Source organism: Triticum aestivum, chromosome 3A, assembly GCF_018294505.1.
Source record: "Triticum aestivum cultivar Chinese Spring chromosome 3A, IWGSC CS RefSeq v2.1, whole genome shotgun sequence".
NCBI lineage: Eukaryota > Viridiplantae > Streptophyta > Magnoliopsida > Poales > Poaceae > Triticum > Triticum aestivum.
Window position 1 is genome coordinate 745,987,978 of NC_057800.1, and position 13,375 is coordinate 746,001,352.

The 13,375-nt window shown below is 44.1% G+C and overlaps 1 protein-coding gene, 1 long non-coding RNA gene and 2 other non-coding genes across 4 annotated transcripts; 2 read left to right on the forward strand and 2 right to left on the reverse strand.

The window, feature by feature from the left end:
* The first annotated feature begins 2,495 nt into the window (after positions 1-2,495).
* LOC123063706 (uncharacterized) lies at positions 2,496-5,114 on the forward strand. Its single transcript, XM_044487603.1, has 3 exons — positions 2,496-2,945; positions 3,984-4,200; positions 4,299-5,114. The coding sequence occupies exons 1-3, from the start codon at positions 2,622-2,624 to the stop codon at positions 4,793-4,795; spliced, it is 1,038 nt and encodes a 345-aa protein (XP_044343538.1). The 5' UTR covers positions 2,496-2,621; the 3' UTR covers positions 4,796-5,114.
* Positions 5,115-8,941: 3,827 nt separating this feature from the next.
* Positions 8,942-9,015, forward strand: TRNAV-AAC (transfer RNA valine (anticodon AAC)). Its single transcript has one exon. It is a non-coding gene; the product is annotated as a tRNA-Val (tRNA).
* A 43-nt stretch (positions 9,016-9,058) lies between these two features.
* Positions 9,059-9,132, reverse strand: TRNAI-AAU (transfer RNA isoleucine (anticodon AAU)). Its single transcript has one exon. It is a non-coding gene; the product is annotated as a tRNA-Ile (tRNA).
* Positions 9,133-11,250: 2,118 nt separating this feature from the next.
* On the reverse strand, positions 11,251-12,466 carry LOC123059686 (uncharacterized). Its single transcript, XR_006427528.1, has 3 exons — positions 12,074-12,466; positions 11,736-11,961; positions 11,251-11,430 (listed from the first exon to the last, which is right to left on the reverse strand). It is a non-coding gene; the product is annotated as an uncharacterized lncRNA (long non-coding RNA).
* Between the last annotated feature and the right edge of the window lie 909 nt (positions 12,467-13,375).

Consider the following 13,375-nt stretch of genomic DNA (forward strand, 5'->3'; position numbering starts at 1 on the left):
GTCCCATTATCCTGGCCGATCCGATCCAATCCTGACAGGCTGTTGTTTAACACGATCACAAGATTTGTAGTCAGGGTTGTTTCTTCTCCATCTTGACACTGAAAAACCACCAAGGGAAATAATGCATCTTTATTTTTTTGAAATAGTTACCATGGTGGAAAGACTCCCCAGTCAGCAGATGTTACAGGGTTCACAAATGATGTGAGTAGAGGAACTCACGCCACAAGCCAGCGTGGCCCTTTAAGGTATCAGACTTAAAGCCGATGAGACCAAATAACCAAATCATCTATGATAGCTCTAACAGAAACAGAAGCATCAATATCAAACCCTTGGAAAACTTTCTTGTTTCTGGCATCCCAAATTTTCCAAAGGATGAGAAGAAACATGAAGGGACGGACCAAAGTGGGCAGCTGCGCAGGAAGGGAAACGTTGAAGAGCTCGCTAATGGGCGCGGCGATAGGCCGAATGCCCGTTGCACTCAATGCATCTTTTTTTAACACAGTACAATTGTAGATATTCACATACACGCACGTACGCTTCCCCTCTATGGACGCATGCATGCATGTCCTACCTGATGAAGCTATGTACCTAGGGTAGGGTTATGGATCTGTCCAACATACCCTCCCCAAGGACATCTCTACAAAAAATCAGAAGTAGTCGAAGAGAAACCATCATCCACTCGACCATGAAGATGTGTTCTCTCGACCACCTTGAAGACACTCGACCACCAGAAGATGAGAAACCCTTCACTCTGCAACGGTCGGGTGTTTAAACCATAGCTTTATGGACATTTATAGCACTTTACTTCGGACGTTACCAGTAACGCTCCTCCTTTATGAACATTGAACCCTGTATAATGGAGGAGGGCTGGGGTCCTGGCGCACTCTATATAAGCCACCCCCTCCTCTGGGACAAGAGTTCGCAGCTCTTGTAAACTCACATACACATATAATCCAGTCGACTGCCTCAGTGCACCGAGACGTAGGGCTGTTACTTCCTCCGAGAAGGGCCTGAACTCGTAAAACTCGTGTGTACAACTACTCCATAGCTAGGATCTTGCCTCCTCATATCTACCCCCCATTCTACTGTCAGTCTTAGATCCACGACACTACCCCTATGAGCACCTCCAAGATACTGAGTCGACACACCATCTCGAGAATGGCATAGTCACCACATACACCTCATAGTAGATGAAAACGTTTCGTCGCACTGGACAAACATCACCAAAAAGCCTAAAATAAAATCCAGAAAAATACGAGCACGAACATCAAGTTCAGGACTTGAACCCTCGTGGGTTAGTTCCACCACAAGTAACCTAGCCATTTATTCTACGCTTATCTCACATGATGTGGCACATATAGATGCATGTGCTCATGCACAAATCTTGGCACCCGTACGCCATGCACCAAAAACCCAGGTTTGTGAAGCTTCAAACCCGAGGAGGCCAACATACAACGCCTCGACACCGGTGAGAGCATCGCCTCAAGGTGACACACGTGACGTCAAACATGAGATTTAATCTCCATCGTGCATCCTTATTGTCGCGACTAGTTCTTGATATTGTGTCATTGCAGATGTAGAGGCCGGGGTGTACCTGGCACCATCTTAATTATTATTTTTGCAGGGACATCACCTTGATATTGATGTACTCCCTCTGTCCCGAATTAGTTGTGTTATAAGTATTTATCTAGATACGGATGTATGCAGACACGTTTTAGTGTGAGATACATCCGCATCTGGATAAATCTAAGACAACTAATCCGAGACGATGGTAATAATTCCGCTTCGCGAGGGGGAAAAATTGTACCACAAGGCACAAACGTTTTCGACATGTTTGAAATCGATTTCAGGTCTTTGTTGGTAAGCCGGGTTTGCAATTCACGTGGAGCAGCAGCAGCAGCCTGTCTTGCGTGGCACGAAAACGGAAGGATCGGGAGGATGAGTGTCCTCTTGCTTCTACCACTACTACTCCCTCCGTTCGGAATTACTTGTCTCAGAAATGGATGTATCTAAATACATCTAGATACATCCATTTCTACGACAAGTAATTCCGAACGGAGGAAGTACCTGTCTTGCGCGCCAAGAAATTAAGGGAAGCACCGGGCGCTCACATGCGGAGCATCGTCAGAGCAGATCCGCTCCAATCAGCGGCTCACACACCCCCAACTAATCATGACCCCCATTAATTAACCAAACACGCTGCCCAACCTGTTAACCACAACCAAGACCAAAATTGATACCGCCCCTAACCGCCAAGGCGAACCAGCACGAGCCAACCGCCCCCGCTGGCGTCTCATCGGGCCGTCCAACCCCCGCTCCACTCGCATCCGACGGCCGCGGCGCGCCGGTGGGGGGCGGATTCGAAACCGCCAGCGCCAGCCAGCCGCTTCCCGCCCCGGCCGCCGGGGCCCACGCGTCAGAGCGCCCGCCCACCCCTATAAACATCGACGCGGCCGCCGGGTTGGCCCCTCCCCCCCAATTCCCCACCCCCATTCCCCCCCATCCTCCCGACCCTCAATCTCCCATCCGAGTCCGCCGGGTCCTCTGGATTCTCCGCCCAGGCCCTGATCGCTCCGGTTCGGTTCGCACGAATTCGAGAGGGCGCGTTTTCATCGGGAGGGATGATGCTGGTGGCCAAGGAGTTCGGCGCGCTGTCCCCGCCCGCGGGGGCGGCGGCGGCGGCGCGGAGGTGGGCCCCGCCGTCCACGGCCCGGGTGTCGCCGAGGGGCGGGTCGCCGGTGGGGGACCTGTGGCTGCGGACGCGGGGAGGGGGGGACGGGCCCGGCGGGAGCCAGCACGGGAGCCACGAGAGCGACATGGACCTCGCCATGCTCGTCAGCGACTTCCTCGAGGGCGGCGGCGGGAGCGGGGGCGACTCGCGCGGCAGCAGCGACGGCGAGCCCGGCGGCCTCCACGACCTCGCCCACCTCGCCGACAAGATCTCGGTACGTGCCTTGCGCCTCCCGGCGAGCCACCCTCCCGGTCCCCGCCTCCTCTCATCTGCTCTGTTCATGTGAATTTTCAGTTTCGTTTGGGGCCGAGGTAAATTTTCCCCAAATTGTGCTGAATTCATTTACCCAGGCCGGTTGGTTAGGTGGCTGGCTGCGACCTAATTATTAGCGATTCCCAGCCTCTGATCAGTACAGGTTGGAGGAATATTTCTGGAACCACGTAGGAGTATATTTAGCGATTGCTTCCAAATGAATTTGTCCTTACTAGCACAATTTTGGTAGCAGTTGCTTCCAAGTGAATTGCCGTTAGTATCTATCTATGGCGTTGCTTTGTTTTGCTCTGAATTTTATCTGTAACAACAGCTCATGGTAACATCACCAACAAATTTTGATATGCCTGGCATGTTTGATTTGATTTGACTCCATGGCCACAGTACAAAAGAATGAATTTACCATTATAGAGAGCCCTCCCAAATGAATTTGTCGTTACTAGTAGTACATTTTTGGTAGCACTTGCTTCCAAGTGAATTTTCGTTAGTATCTATGGCTGCCCTGTTTTGTTTTTCTCTGAATTTACTATGTAACCACAGCTCATGATAACATCGACGGCAAATTTTGATATGCCTGGCATGTTTGATCCGATTTGACTCCATTACCACGGTGCTAAACAAAAATCTACAATGACCATGCTGGCTTGCAGCTGTAATTTTGATTACACAGCAGTACAATTTAGTTGTCTCTCAAGTTTTGATTGCACAGCAGTACAATTTTGTCCCAACTACCATGATTCTACAGACCATTTTTATGATTTAGCCCTATTGCTCAGGGGTTAAAATAAAGCATCAGCGTGGGCACCAGTTGTCCCCTGCTGTAATCATGCCATGTGCGTCCTCATCAAGCCTTGGTTCAGAGAAGGCACCGGGCTATCATTTTTGCTCATTCATTAGTCTTGCCTAGAATGATAATTGGATAACTTAACTTAGTATATGGGCTGTTGTATGCTGGAGCTGACATTTTGCACATCCATTTTAGATGTACAAGCAAGCTGGAGACGAGAAGGAAAACGAGCTGCTCTCCGTGGTTCACTCGCTGCTGTTCTCCATCCATGAGACAGAGCTCCAGGATTTCGTAAGAGGTCAATGCACTGGCAGCTGCATCCGTCATCTACTCGTGAAGCTCCTGAGGTACTCGGGATACGACGCGGCCGTCTGCGTGTCCAAATGGCAGGGGTTCGACAAGATACCTGGAGGTAAACACACCAGACCAAGGCTTGGCGACTTGCGCTGTTCAATTTTCTCTAGAGAAATTGAGCTGTGTGACTGAGCTGTTTATTGTTTTGCCAACCAGGTGACCATGAGTACATTGATGTCATAATAGACAACGACCTGCCGGGTCCAGAGCGTCTGATCATCGACATCGACTTCAGGAGCCACTTTGAAATAGCCAGAGCAGTCGATCCTTACGGCACCCTGCTGGACTCGCTCCCGGTGGTCTACGTCGGCACCCTTCCAAGACTGAAGCAGTTCCTGAACGTGATGGTCGACGCGGCGAAATGGTCCCTGAAGCAGAACTCCATGCCCCTGCCTCCGTGGAGATCCCTGTCCTACCTCCAAATGAAGTGGCACTCCAAGTACGAGCGGAAAGGCCTGCAATCTGAGCAGCAAGAGTTCCAGGGCGCATCCCCGAGCCGCACGCTGTGCTTTGGGCATCTGAAGCGGCTGAAATCCTCACTGCGGTTGGAACTCGAGACCGGAAGGTTGCTCATGATGCCGGTCATGCAGGCCGGCACAAAGAGGACGGCAATGTACGAGAGGCGGCGTAGACGCTCCCTGCTCAGCTTCTGATGCTTCTTGGATGCAGAAATTTTTGGGAAAAGGAGAGGGTCTTTCTTTTTTGCGGGATTTTGACAGTTAAATGGGAGGTAGACGGTGGGTGCTAAGCACTAACAGAGGAGGAGAGTGCAGGTTACATGCCAGGTTTTTTTCTGAAGGCATATATACAAAAGAGAAAAAATACACAAAATTCTTTTTCGATTTCATTTTTGTTTCTTGGGCGAAAGATGGATGCTGGTGATGAACCCGCTAGCATACCATGTATGTACAAGCGAGAGTTGTTACAAAACTTTCCCCTTATATTGATTTTTGATCGTATATGTTCGTCCTACCATGTGTGTTTGTATTTTGGAGAATTATATATGTTGTTGTGCTTCACTTGGTTCCGAAGGAAATGATACTCCCATGGAACAACAAAGATCAAATGCTGGTGTTTTGGAAACGCCGTCCCGCCGCCACTCGCCGATGTATATTTCTAGAGGCATGCTCTAGCCTTTTCCATCATCCTCTTGTCCCCTCTAATGATGTCTCTGTGATTGAAAAATAGGAGAATCTGGGAAAGAAGCGACAGCGGCAGCGCGTGTCGTATATGTTATCATGTGGCGTGTCACTAGATCCGAGAGGGATACTTTACGGAAAGAAGGGGGATTTGCGAGGAGAGAAAGGAACATTGAGAAAAGGAGATGCAGGTTGCAATGGCTAACACAGGTTTGATTCCCCCTGGCTCTCGCCAGCCTGAGCCTGCTGAGTAGCTCTTTCTGTCGCAGCCAAGTTCATCATGATGTCTGTCTGCCCATCCACTGCCCCCCGTTGTTACCAATGTCTTTCTTTGTTAAATAAACAACTGGGGCAAATCAATCATGTGAGTTGTTAAAATTAACAATTATTCGAGCAATGGTTGCTGCTCGCTAGTCGCTTGGGTGTTCATGTCGGCCGGCCTATCCTTGGAAACACTTCAGACCTATTACAGTTTAACTAGGAGCAATAAATGAAATAATTTAAATCCATAACAGCAAAACAAAAAAAATAGATGGGGCGAGAGAGGCTCGAACTCTAGACCTCAGGATCACTCGCATATAATTTAGCTATGAGACCTACGCGCTAGCCAACTGCGCCACCGCCCCTTCGTGGTTTTTCTTATTATTAATTACCTATCCGTAATAATATTTCTGAAGCCAGTAAAATAGTCTCCAGCTGCGAGGCATCAGTTAGTGATCTGATTCTACTCATGTTCATTCCCAGCAGCAGTTTTACGTATGCAACCTCCAGAGATTCTAGACGGTGTGTGTGTGTGTACATTTCGATTTCAGCAAAGCTGATGCAACATCAGGCAAGCTCATCTTGTTCATTTCATGGCCGACACAGTGATAATAACTATCAACCAATCAGTTAATGATTCCAACGACCCCATGGTTCTCAAGAAAAGAAAAGAAAAATGCAAAAATATGGAGCCTACTTCTCAAGGATCCATCATTCCATCAAACTGTACTTTGGGGGCACAAATGGACCACCATCTGATCCAGCCCTTGCACTTCTTTTATGCAGGTTCATTGGCCAACAAACCAATCCATCCGATATGAAAACAGATAATAGCAGGTTGTGATAAGATATTATTCATACTAGAATCCAAGTATGGATGTATGTGTCGATAATTCGATATTCTCATCACACCTCGCATCATCCAGGTAAGCATAAAACATCAGCATTAGTATAATGTTCACCTTGAAGCAAACGAGATCATGGAAGAACAAGTTGCTAGCGCACTGAATGATATTTCTTTCTTTCTTTCAAAACGGAGGGAAAAGATTTGCCTCATCGATTAATTAAGAAGAAGAGAATTGCTCAGTTAATTAATGAAAAACCGGGCGAAAACCGATACATATAGACCACATGCAGACAACTCGCTAAGAAAGAAACTCCATGACTGCATGGCCAACCCGACAAACATACATAACACACAACAACCACGAACCCTCGCAGATCGACGTCGCAACGACACCCTCAACGAAACCACTAGACGCCACCAAATCCACAGAGGCGAGCCAATCGAAGATGGATGACGAAGAGACTAAGTATCCTCCATTAAGCAGTCGTGGACGCCTTACCAATAATGGCATCCCTCTTCTTGCCTATGCTCCTGATAGCCTTCTTCACCTTTTGATTTTGCCCGTAGAGACCTCCTCCGCTAGGTGTAAGCAATCGTCTTGCAGACCCAAGACTTTTTACATCCTTAGCAAAGATGATTTGAGTGTATCGCTGATTTTAGGAACTACATCATGCACACAGTAACTAGTAATTGTCTGCAGTCTATATTCGGGCCTTATCCATGAAAATAATGGAATTTTAAACCTCGGAGTACCAAGTGTCGACCCCGGACATTGATCTTATTGTTTTTTAATTACACAGAACACAAACAAAGTCTGAGAAACATGAAACCTGAACATTGATCTTATTGTTTTTTAATTACACAGAATGCAAACGGAGTCTGAGAAACATGAAACCTAGCATGGTGTCATTATATCATCCTAGAGGGTGCTAGAAAATTTGAGAAGGTTTCACAAACATTGTGACATAAACAACTTAGAAACGGAACATTCTCCGAAAAAGAATTGTTATTTCGGGAGGGAATGAGCCAGATTTTAAGGCGACGGATTTGTGTGGCTCCGATATCCCACCTCCCAACTCATATGCCTTTGTCGCCAACGCGCCATTGGCAACCGCCTCCTCCCCTCCCCAACCACCCAAGTCTCCTCCCTACTAGAGGACGAAGGCGCAAATTGTGTGTTTATCCATTAGGTGGCTCTGCTTAGTGTAACACTTCAGAAACATTATTTTCTTTTTTATTTTAATATATTTTCCTTTCTTTCATTTTATTTTCTTTCTTCTCTTCTCTTTTCAACCCACTTCTGCTAACTTTTTCATGCACTCATATTTCAAACTTGAATTACACACATTAAAATCCTAGAAATACACTTAGTGAGCTAAATATAGCAAACAAATCAGAAAAGGTGCCAAAATTTGGCATGGAATATGTGATGGTGTATGCAAAAGAAATCAACGTCACCGATAAACATCGCCATTGTTCTGCCCAGAGCAAGCATACAGGTGCACGCGAGTGCCGCCGCCTCTCCCGAGGATGCAAGGGCAACCACCAAGGACACGATAGTCACACTGAAACTGATCAGTACGCTGGAGCTGATGAGTGTTTTCATATACCTTTAGGTACACGAACTTGATTAATCTTTAATTTTCAATGTAACTTTTTCACATATAGGTAAATTTTTTGAGACGAATGACCTAGGACTGTAGTTACATGCAGTTTCTTGCCAGAGCTGTGATCTTTTTTTTTTATCAATGACTAATTCACATGAGCACCAATGGCAAAATTTACATGTCTACGAAGTACTGGACGAGATTCTCATTATGGCGAGCTTTAGGTACGTATCAAGAACTCTGCAACACTAATTAGAAAAAACATGGATGTTTAAACTTAGAAGCCTTGGTGGTATGCACATAGACAAAAGTTGTATGTCCATCTTATGAGGAGAAGAAAAAATTATGAAGAGGATGAATCAGAAGAAAAATCATCATAAGTAGCAAGTAGGAAAATCCTCTTTGCTCACAGGAGCCATCTACAAAATACAACTGTCCATGTTTGTAAATATTTGTCTCTGCTATGTGATGTGATGTGTGCACAAATCATCACGCAACAGTTACATGATTTTTCGGGGTGGTGTCCTCGCCCCCAATTTGGTGTGAGTAGGCAGGGGGCTATAATGTCGATCAACTATTTTCAGTGGCGATGCAAATACGGGGATTCCTAAACATCATGTATTCATGATGGACATGTGTGGCCGGGTGTGTGCTCATCTTGATGCTTCATTTTAAGTAATAAAATCCATCCTTTGTTGAAAAAAATGATGGACATGTGTATTTGGGTGTATTTTCCATATGCTTTGATCGGCACCGATCTACAATTTATTGTGGGTTTATCTCCATAAATCTTGGAATATAATGTTGCGACTTCATGCCATGGAAAACGTAAAGGACACACGTCTTGTGAAGATAGTGAATCAACAGCCCATGATGGTACATTTGTCTTTGGAAAATTGCTGTACAGTTAGTATTAAAAACAGTGCAGTTCAAGATATCACGGAAGGTTTCGTGGTGTAGTTGGTTATCACGTCAGTCTAACACACTGAAGGTCTCCGGTTCGAACCCGGGCGAAGCCATTTTTCATTGTGCACAAAAAAAGAGAAAACAAAAAAAATTTAATGGCCCATACAGGTCTCGAACCTGTGACCTTCGCGTTATTAGCACGACGCTCTAACCAGCTGAGCTAATAGGCCTTCTTCTAATTTCAAAGTTCTTAATTTATATATTTGTATAACCTGAATAAGTCTTGTATGATAGTATCTTCTTTGTTGTGACTTGTGAGAGGAAAATAATCACTCTCGACTTCTGCATCACAGGATATACATCACCAGTTTTTCACGGTATCCCTCCCTTCTATATTCTTGGATAGGAAATAACGGCCGGCATGGAGCACCCAAGACACCATATGAAATAACTGGCCACCTCACTTAATCGATCACCATCATGCAATTCTTTGGTTTGCGGCGTTTAAAGCCATAGACACATGCACATGGCTAAAAGATGTACATCAATCTTATGATGAGAAGAAAAAAAATTAAGAAGAGGTTGAAACGGAAGAAAAATCATCACCAGGTGCAAGTGAAAAATAACCTTTGCTCGTAGGAGTAAATCTTCGTCCTTGTCTAGTTTCCCATTTCACTGTCCATGCTTGTAAGTATTTGTCATTGTTGGAATCTTTTTTGTCACTGTTTTTTACCTTATGTGATGTGATGTGTGCACAAATCATCATGCAACAGTTACATAATAATAAAGCCTAATATTATTGTACAGCAGGAGAAAAATACGCACAAAAAATCCAATTTCATTTTTTGCTTCTTCGGCAAAAGATGGATGCTGGCGCCGAGTACAACCCCCTCCCCCTTCTTACAATTGACTAGTAGAGTGCCCGTGCGTTGCTACGGGCTCATAATATGATCATGTAGACACAAAAAAATCATCTTGATGGTCAATTTTAATAACAGTCACAAAGAAGATTGTATCCTGATTGATATTTTTTGAAACAAACCCTGTTTATTATTTACTCCCTTTGGTTCATTGATTTGAAGATGCAATCAAAGTTACCTTGTACCCTCATATCGTGTGGCATCAACTCATGGAGACGCCTTTCATGATTATGGTTCTACCCATGGCTTAAAATTATAGACATGTGTGGATCGGATGTTCTAAATACACATTGTAGGGTCTCATTCATGGAATATGAACATTTTTTACTTATAAAACCAGAAAATTGGAAATATGACTTGCCACTCATGGATGGTGAATTCGACGATATTCGTAGAATATGGTGAGGGTCTGCAACACAAAGAACTCCTCCATGCTCTAAAGAAATTGTAGGGTTTCACATGTACAAGGGTATATAATTTAGTAGAAAAAAAGCCAATTTTAAATGTTGGACATAAACTTTTAACAAGGTCTCCCAACAGTATTGACAACAAACTACATGTATATTGTTACATCAAAACGGAAGTCAAACGCAAGCATCTATAAATGTACATAGCAGCACCCTCATATAGCAATATGGCATGTACAACAAGTGTCGTTTCACAACTAAAATTTCCTTATATGTTCATAAGGAGTTATGTTTGGGATCCAAATACCAATTCAGAATAGGGACCACTTTCCAGCTCAAAGCATGGAATCGATTGGCTTTCAAACTTAAATGAAATTCTGCACATATTTTTGCTATACATAGAATATCAAACATTAAGCCAAGAAATACAGTCAAGCTCAAGTGGGGATTAGTAACGCTGACTGGACTGCTTAATCATACTCCAAATTTTAGCTTTGTTTGTCTCAGTGTTTCAGAGAACCCTTTTAGGCCAAAACTCCAAAAGGTATTGGAACAACACCACAAAAGGTTAATAAAACAAAGTATGAACCTTTTTATACTTGTAGCACCAGAAAACATGACTTGCAACTCATGGATGGTGAACTCAGAGGATATTTGCAGAATATGCTGAGTGTTGTCAGCACAAACGAGCTCCCTCGGGACCCTTTGTCATCCATCGAATATTTACCATACTGGAATCGGAATGGCCTTCTAGTTATCAAGACTTTATTTGTTCCATTGATGACACTGCTGTAAGGAAGGAAATAGAGAAAACATGGTAAACAAATTCAGACAATGATATTAGGAAAGAGAGAAATTGTGATTTTCCCCGCATCCTTTGTATTTTCAGGTGAACTAAAATAATATTTGAACATGTATCTAAAATAAATATATAATGGTATAATTATAATAGTAAAATTATTAAAACAAAAAGATCTGAAGGAAAAAAGGAAGGCTGACCTGAACTCTTGCACCGTCAGTTTAAATGGGCGTGATACCCCAGAAACTGCAGTCCACTATCATTGCTTGTTTGCTCTAGAGCATATGGATAGAGCACAATATATATGTGTTTAATGACCACAAGTTAACAACGAGACAAATCCAAGGTGGCATCTAATCTTCGTGTTTGGGCTTATCGTGCTAAGGATGTCCAAAAGCCGCACTGCAACAACGAGCGTAAATTCTACTCTGCCACCTAATTTAGGCGTTTCTCCATTCGCACAAATATAAAATTTGAATAATTCGCACAGGCCCCGAACCTTCTGCATTCCTTAATTTAATGTTCAGGTGAGCAAAATGCATGTTGTAGTTCCCCTAAAAAAAGTTTGAATGGGAGCGACTGTTGCTACAGTCACATTAGCAGAAGGAATAGAGGAATCTACAGTGTTTTCCTTGAGATCAATATTGTTCATATAAATAAATCTATAGACTGTAAAAAAACTAAATGGTGATACTTATCGACAGTACCTCTTTAGTATATGCGAGAGCCTGAGTGCAACTTCACGTTAGTAGTCGCTGAGAGTAGCATGTACTATTGCAGTGCTCGTCTGCTCGAGATGAAACTGCACCTATTAGCATGTATTATTGCAGTGCCCACTCTATGTCATTTGCATACTCAGAGGACCACCACCAGTGTTGCCTTTGAACTGGCTAGGGTTGAGCATAACACCTCACATGATGTCCAATTTTGTACCTAAAAGTAGAGCAGCTGCACAATTCTTAGTGTGGCGATGTCTGTGACGATGATCAAGTGACTGTAGCTGAACGATAAGTCTGCACTTGACGGTGAAACATTTGAGCTCCACCTTCTCCCCGACGGTGAAGAACTTGTTGATCTCTGCTGCCGGTGGCATCCTTTGATGTTGCCTTCAGGTCTAAGTGGAATGGCGTAGCGGTCGTCAGTGTTGTCGGATACCTCCTGCGTTTTTGTTTTGATTTGCTCGCTTTAAGGAACAGATTTATACCTCCTCCATCAATGAAATACACAACCTGGAAAAGCAGGGAAAGCTTAGCAGTTAGCACAACTTCCTTCAGAGTCCATGTGGTGTCAGCATTATATGCAAATCCAAAAGCTGAAAATAACAATATGATCATGTCAGAGATCTTTATAATCAAAAGTATCTAAATATGTTGTCTGTATAATGCAGCCAGGGGCTAAACTAACATGAGCAGAAAATTTGTAAGAATGCACCTTCACATTCAAAAAGTCACCGAATCACAGATCTAGTTATGCCATCGGGTTGTATGCCAAGATCGTGGTTGTAGAGCTCCCTCTATCTCCCTTGCCAAGCTCTCCCTCCGACCAGCAGTAGAACAACTGCTCCTGCTGCTTTTGAACTCTCCTCGGAGTAAACGTGTGACTGAGATTGAATGTGGATGAAGTGATCACCTTGAAGATGCGTGGCTTGAGGTGCTTGGAGCAGATCCATCACACGCGTGCCCCTCTACTCCTACGGCTTCATCAAGATGAAGAGGCTAGAGAGGAGCGACAGAGGTCGTCCCCCTCTCCCTCCGTTGGCAGACCCAAACCATTAGCTAGAACGCGGCTAGGGCGCGGGGAGGCCATGCCATTGTGACGCCCGGGTAATTAAGCTACAGTGATCCTTTGCTAATGATGCCACGTCACCTCGTTTGTAGTTGCTAATCTCGAGTTAGTTCGAAACCGATTCAAATTCAAATTTAAAATATAGGCAAACGATAAAAGTTTTCAAATAATAAAACTAAAATGTTCTGGTTGTGCCAAATAATGCGTAGGTAATTATGGTGAAGGAACCACACTTTTATTATGTGTTTTAATGCACTAAAACGATTTAAATATTAGCAAACCTGATTATTTAAATGCCTTTTCAGATTGATAAAATATCAAACCAAATTAATTGGGGTCTAGACTTTTGTGGCGGTGGACTAAATCGAAATGTTCAAATTAGATGCAAAGTATATATTTTTACAGAACCTAAAATAATAGGAAACAAAAATAAAACAGAAAAGAAAAGAGGAAAATAAAGAAAATACAAAAGAGAAAACAGAAAACAAAAATAAGAGCAAACCCCCCCGGGCCGTGGCCCAACTGGGCCAACACCCCCAGGCCCGGCCGGCCGGCCCACCCC

What these genes read in the sequence shown, in the direction of transcription:
- LOC123063706 (XM_044487603.1), top strand. Translation starts at nt 2,622, where the DNA reads ATGATGCTGGTGGCCAAGGAGTTCGGCGCGCTGTCCCCGCCCGCGGGG. An exon ending in ACCTCGCCGACAAGATCTCG is followed by an intron (nt 2,946 to 3,983) that starts GTACGTGCCTTG and finishes CATCCATTTTAG; the next exon opens with ATGTACAAGCAAGCTGGAGA. An exon ending in GTTCGACAAGATACCTGGAG is followed by an intron (nt 4,201 to 4,298) that starts GTAAACACACCA and finishes TTTGCCAACCAG; the next exon opens with GTGACCATGAGTACATTGAT.